This window comes from Triticum aestivum, chromosome 2B (genome assembly GCF_018294505.1).
Source record: "Triticum aestivum cultivar Chinese Spring chromosome 2B, IWGSC CS RefSeq v2.1, whole genome shotgun sequence".
Taxonomy (NCBI): Eukaryota; Viridiplantae; Streptophyta; class Magnoliopsida; order Poales; family Poaceae; genus Triticum; species Triticum aestivum.
Window position 1 is genome coordinate 770,271,010 of NC_057798.1, and position 6,743 is coordinate 770,277,752.

General features: G+C 48.5%; 1 protein-coding gene across 1 annotated transcript; it reads right to left on the bottom strand.

Moving 5' to 3' along the window:
• Window positions 1-1,584: 1,584 nt before the first annotated feature.
• Window positions 1,585-6,012, bottom strand: LOC123047281 (uncharacterized). The gene is made up of 5 exons (XM_044470777.1): window positions 5,468-6,012; window positions 4,049-4,362; window positions 2,329-3,150; window positions 2,114-2,248; window positions 1,585-2,025 (listed from the first exon to the last, which is right to left on the bottom strand). The coding sequence occupies exons 1-5, from the start codon at window positions 5,514-5,516 to the stop codon at window positions 1,915-1,917; spliced, it is 1,431 nt and encodes a 476-aa protein (XP_044326712.1). The 5' UTR covers window positions 5,517-6,012; the 3' UTR covers window positions 1,585-1,914.
• Between the last annotated feature and the right edge of the window lie 731 nt (window positions 6,013-6,743).

The following is a 6,743-nucleotide window of genomic DNA, read 5'->3' on the forward strand; positions in this document are numbered from 1 at the left end:
GCCGCGGCGGCGAACGGCTTCGGCCGCCGCCATCTGCACGAAGACGAGGCGCGCCTCCTCTACGAGGCTGACTACCCGGCGCTCCCAGACATGCGGGTGCCGGGCACGTGGAGGCTGAGCGCCGGCAGCGTCCCGGTGACCCCGGTGCCCACCGGGGCTGAGCGGCGCGCCGAGATCGTGCGCATCCGCTCGTCACTGATGGAGGCGTAGCGGAACGAGCTGAGGTACGCTGCCGACAGCCACATGCTATGGACGGCGTACTTCGACCGCCGCCACGCCGACCAGATCACCTCCACAAACGGCGCCATCCCCCGTGGCCGCCACAACGCCGACGGGCGGCGCGAGTGGTGGGGCGTGCCCGGCTGCACCCTCGAAGTCGTCCTCGACCACATCGAGACCGGCAACACACCGCGCCTCGAGTACCCGCCCCCGTCCTTCTCTCGCTGCCGCGGTAGTTCCTGGACGCCGCGGCGGATGGAGACGGCGACCTCCTCGTCGTCGGGATCGGGGTCGCTCTCCTCCGGGTCGCCGGCGCTTCGCCCAGTCAAGCCGGAGCCGCGGGAGACGCCGCTCGGGCGCCGCACCCGCAGCGGTGCCCTCGTCATTAACGAGGGCGCCCGCCCCTCCCCTCATTCCGTCCGCCTCGTCCGGCCGAAGACCGAGCCGGGGTTACTCCCCGTCAAGAAGGAACACGCGGAGATGGCCGCCGCCGACGGGACCGCCCTCAAGTGGGCGAAGAAGGACTACGTCCGCAAGCAGCTGGAGCGCCAGCGCCGGGCCTACGAGGAGATCGCCGCTCGGCACCGCGGACGCGACAAGGGTGGCATCGTCGTCCTCGGCAACGACGACGAGGACGCGCCCGGGTCGTCCAACCCTCCGCGCGTCGACGACCTGGTCAGGGGTGCAGCAGGGACGGCACCGGCGGGTCGCAGCAGGGCCACGGCGGCAGCGACGACGACGACGACGGCGGCAACTACACCCATTTCTATAGGCTCCTCGGAATGAAGGGCGGCGACAGCGGCGTAGTAGGGCTCCGGCGGGCGGCGGCGACGGCGTAGTAGGGCTAGGCTAGGCGTAGTTTTTCTTTTTAAAAAAATGAATGAAATCACCGAGTTTGTGCAAATTCGTATCATATCGCCGAGTTTGTGCCGTGTTTGTACAAATTCGTATCAAAGCGCCGAGTTTGTGCCGACTTGGGGGGCGACCTGGGGGCGGCGACTGGGAACACAATCGCCCCCACGCCGAAAGAAACGCCGGTTTGACCCCAGACGGCTCTTTTTCGGCATCCTGGGGGCCGAACGGCTGAAGATGCTCTTAGTATATATAGACGAGTAAAGCATGTAGGTACCTTTTTTACGGATATGTCCGTTCCAAATTAACTGAAGGCGACGTCAATTAATTTAGATAGGAGAGAGTATTAGTTTACATGGCTCCCAATCGGAGGCTAATATGTCATTTACCATGAAGCTAGGCCATTCTAAAACTGGATTCTTTTTCTGTAGCAATTCATTTTTTCTAGTTGTGGGAAAGATGATCACTTAATTTCATGCATGGCACAGTAAATAAAAATGAAAGCAACAATAATGAGCAAAGAGTAGCTTTATTTAAGCCTTATATATACAGTGTAGGCAATATTACAGAGCAAATACATCAACTAAAACAATCGCCAGTTCCAATATTAATTTAAGGAAACAAGATCCAGCTACAACTTCATAACCAAATATAATTAGCATACTAATACTTGACATCATTGTTCAACATCAGATCGACTGTGCAAGACTCCAGAAACTCAGGAAAGCAGACTTGCCCTTGATTTATTTTTCAACTGCAGAGTGCTCTATGCATGTTCATTATTTGAAGCATTTGGCATTAACATGTCCCTGTGACGTCGTTGCACTTCAAGACTGGGGCATGTTAGCTCAGCCAGGCCCTGACAATATGACATGCTAGCTCAACAAGACTCTTATTCCTTGGGGACACAACGCCCTTGAAAACTAGCACATGCTGCATGAGTTCATTGGATACCTAGAGATGAAAAGACAGCCTTCATTCAGTTAACGATTACACACCATAACTAAGTACCAACATATTTGCAGGACAGTGAGCAACTTACATGTGAGATGAAAGTCTCCAACGAAAGAGAAGCCAGAGGAAAAAAATCAAAGCCCCAACCAAAGGGCAATCCTTGAAGATAGATACTCAGAGAATTCAGGTCAGCAAGTTTGCTAGGTACCATTGGTGAGACCAACTACACAAATGATGTCAGGTCAATTGCATTCCAGTATTAACTTATGTAATCCCATTAATTAAAACAGTTTTAGAGCATACCTCCCTGCTTGGCGTGCTCGACACCAGCTCTGCTTGAGTGTAACAGATCGATGTGGTGATGTTCACTAGTAAGCTCTTCACTTGCAATGCTTCTCCAAGTGAGACTCGAACCTTGAGGTTACCTGCAAAGTGAAAACTGGAGAGATTTGGAGCTTTGCTCTCTATCAATCCCAGCTTGCTGCAATGTAACACCTTCAAGTGGCTTAACCGCTCAAGATGGCAAGGTATCCTCAAGCAGTTTACCTCACTGCAATCCCTAAGTAAAACCTGCTCTAAAGCTTGGGAACTGGAAACAAGGCAGCTTAGCTCGTCCCCCGTAATTTCCACCATTAACAGCTCTAACTTTGTCAGGCTTGTCAAGCCACAGAGCCCAGCCATAGGATGAAAGGAACAGCTGGAAAGGTAAAGACACCGAAGCGAGTTTCCCAGCCCATTCAATATAAGTGTGCACGGGAACTTGTATCTGCGTTTGTTGCTCATAGACATAGGCATAGTAAGGGTGAGTTCTTCAATTCCTGGTTTAACAGCCTTATGAAGCCATTTGTCGATATAATCACGGTCCTTCGCTTTGCCATTTGGAACAAACCGAAGTTTCAGTATTCTCACGCCAGTGCCCGAGTGGTTTCCCAGAATGTGGTCAATTTTGTCTCTAAAAGCTCTAGCTGTTTCCGTGTAATCCGCACATACGTCCAACCCAAATGCTTCCCTGTTCAAAATGAGGATCGAATGGCACCTCCAGGAAGACAAAAAGGACCGGGACAGGCAGGCGGCTCTGGCAGCATCTTTCAATGGCATTAAGGAATGTATATGATGCCAGATGTCCTGCAAGCACAAGCATGAGAGGGAGTTAAACATCAGACATGTAAGATACATGCACATGATTGCACAAAGTGCACCAATGCCGCAGAGATACACCATGCGTTGGAACGAAGGTTAGGTATATTGAGCATCTTTCCCGGAGTGTCTGCGATGGTTTTTGCTAAGAAAGGTAGACGCCATTGTTACCTGGTATGATCCTACTTTATTTAGGCATGGAGCAAAGCACTGAACAAATATTGGTCTATGCATCTCGTTAAACAAGATGCACAGGCAGAATATACACTAGCATGATACAAATTAAGACAAAGTATCAGAAGTAAACGTGTATGCATGCTGCACAAAGAACACATTTAAATACTTCCTCTGAAAAGTAATATGAAGATGTTTTGGATCACTACTTTATTGACCTAAAACGTCTTCTATTTGTTTATAGAGGGAGAACAACTCAACAGCGTTGGCAGCTAGGTCACAATATACAGCAAACAAACCTGAGCCACTAAGATGAGGAGATGATAGGTTTAAAATTGCCAGATAAAGGATGGATATGCACTTCAAAAGTTACAATGTATTGCTTGCAATGGGGATCTACCTGCCTGCCTAGTTCTATTCATGAGCAAAGAAAGCAGCCTAGTTATTACTACAATTGTAAGTTCCGAGAAGCTAGAGATACAAATACTTGTGACGGGCTGCCATTGAAGCAAACTGGTAGTAGTAAGTATTACCTCCGTCCCGAAAAGCTTGTCTTAGATTTGTTTAGATACGGATGTATCCAGACACGTTTTAGTGTTAGATACATCCGTATTTAGACAAGCTTTTTGGGACGGAGGGAGTAATACTGTTTGACAGGAAGTTCTTTGCGAAAGGAAACTGCATTTATCAACTAGTACATCATACAGCGTACCTCAGGAAGATTTGGCACTGAACACTCCTCTGTTTGACTGGTATCACCTTGTTGGCAGGGTGAGGCCTCTGTTTTTGCCTGGCCATTTGTACAAGTTGATTCACCTGGAGGACGATCTTGTTGGCAGGGCAAGGCCTCTGTTTTTGCCTGGCCATTTGCATAACCTGATCCACCTGGAACAAAATCTTGTTGGCAGGGCGGGGCCTCTGTGTTTGCCTGGCCATTTGCATAAGCTGATCCACCTGGAACACAATCTTGTTGGCAGGACGAGGCCATTATTCTTTTACCCCTTGAAGAACCAGCAATTAACCCATCTGTGACACATCAGCATAATTAGCTGTGGACAAAATGGAAAGTAATACCAAATCGTTGTCATTAGATTCGTTATGAAACATATTTCTATATTTTAGTTATTTAGTATTCTAGCGCTGATATATTTTGCTATAAACTTGGTCAAAATAGAAACATTTGACTTCCATGAGGAAATAGGGAGGCTGGTTCTCAAAGATGAACCCATTACTCTGAAGCCATATGGTCCAGCTTCCAACCGAAAGAACTTCCATGAAATGCTTAGGCCCAAATCTGGTTTTAGCACCCCTAAATCATCTGAAATGCTTGCAGGTCAGCATTCAATTCCAGTGCTCCACCAGAAATCCTGGCTGAAAGAGCACTCAAAGAATTGGTGGTGCATCTCTTCAACAGGGAAATCTTCACATACTACTCCCTCCGTCCCATAATATAAGACGTCTTTGCAGTTCAATTATATAAAACGGCAAAAATGTCTTATATTATAGGACAGAGGCGGTAGATCACAGTGACTGCTATTAAGCAGCAGCCAACAGAAAAACTTATGTCCAGAAACCCAAGAAAAGGAACAAACATTCATTGGGATATTAAAAAAAAAAAACTGGCCATCCACCAAAGATGATTTGGCATGACAGATCTTCGTTCGATCAAATGAACATTTGCTATCCATGGTAACTAAATTGATCAATTTGGCACCACAAGGTGGGGTGGGGAATCAATCAATTATTATTATTTTTTGTGTGAAAATAACTACGTGCTTCATTAGCAACAAAAACAGGAGTACAAGACCCACACGTAGAAATATATACACATAACGCGAGAGAGGACAGTTGACAGAAACAGGACTTTGGAAAGGAAAAAAAAACAGGACAAAGCAAGGATTTTTATTCTCAGCCAACTATCTAAGGAGAAATTAAACTATCAACGGAGAGGAGATGTAGGTAAATCGATCAATTTGGCATCACAGAGAGGGGATTTTGGGTATTTAGTAACAGAACGGGGACCTTGACTGTTCTCTTTTTTCGTAACTGACAAAGCTAGGATTTTTATTCTCAAAAATCAACCATCTAATCTAGGAGGAGAAGTGAAGAGAAGAGAAGAGATGGCTCTTACCAGGGGGGTAACGGGTTTGGCGCCGGCGGCGACCCCGCTGCTTGGACATGGCCTGATTTAGCTTGGACGATAACCCCGTGACTCGAGAAATTGCCAACCCTTGTGCTCTCCCTCCTCCAACGCTAGCTTGGACTAGCTATTTATTTGGGCCAACTGACCAAACAAATCAATCTTTAATCCGGATCCAGCAAGGTTGCCGTCGGGCGAGGACGAGAGGAATCAGGATCTGGACTTCCCTTTGGAAATCGAATCTTATTTCGGATCGGATGACGTGAGGAATCAGGATCTGGTCCTCTCTCTCTCTCTCTCTTTTTGTAATCTAGTACTACTGATAAAGATAAAGAGAAGAGGAAGGAGGAGGAGGGAAATCTGGATCTCACCCGCTCCGCTCCCGCTCTTCAATTCCTAAATGAATTTCGAAGCTACCCACGCGCGAGGGCGGCGCCGAACCCTATCTATCTCTATCCAGACCACAGCACTGGCAGGGGCGGAGCCAGAGGGGACGAGCGCCCCCACTAGTGAACAGGTTTTCCTTGTCAAGATCGAACGTGGAGGAGACTTCCAGTGATCGTGGCTGCGCCGTCATAGATACTCCCTCCGTTTCAAAATAAATGACTCAACTTCATCTATTTTGAAACGGAGGTAGTAGGAGGTGATTTCAACTTGATCCGCTCGGGGCGGACAAAAGCAACAACAATATTGACTGGGCTAGGGTGTCCATGTTCAATAATGCCATTGCGTACGCTGCCCTTAGGAAGATCGTGCGTACTGGGGCCAGATACACTTGGACTAACAAGCAACGTGAGCCAATCAGATGTGTCCTGGACCGTATCTTTTGCACTAGTGACTGGGAGGCGCTGTTTCCTCTCTGTACTTTAGTGGCGGAAACGCGCATAGGATCCGATCACGTCCCGCTGATTCTGTCCTCAGGGGAGGACAACGTGCGCCGTAGTCATAGATTCTTCTTTGAGACAGCTTGGTTCGAACATGAGGGTTTCAGCCAGCTAGTCACAAATCGCTGGTCCCAGATCGGCAACCAGTCGGGGCGTCAACGAGGACCAGTTGAGCTCTGGTCCTCAGCGGCTGCGGCTTTGCGTGCTTTCCTTAGGGGCTGGGGAGCTAACCATGGTAGCGAGTCCAAAAGGGAGAGGGAGCGCATTACGGCAGATATAGCCCTCCTCGACTCGCAGGCCGATATTAGAACCTTCTCTGGTGACGAATGGGAGCTTAGATATTCTCTTGAACATCAGGTCCTGGCTATTCTCAGGGCGAAGGA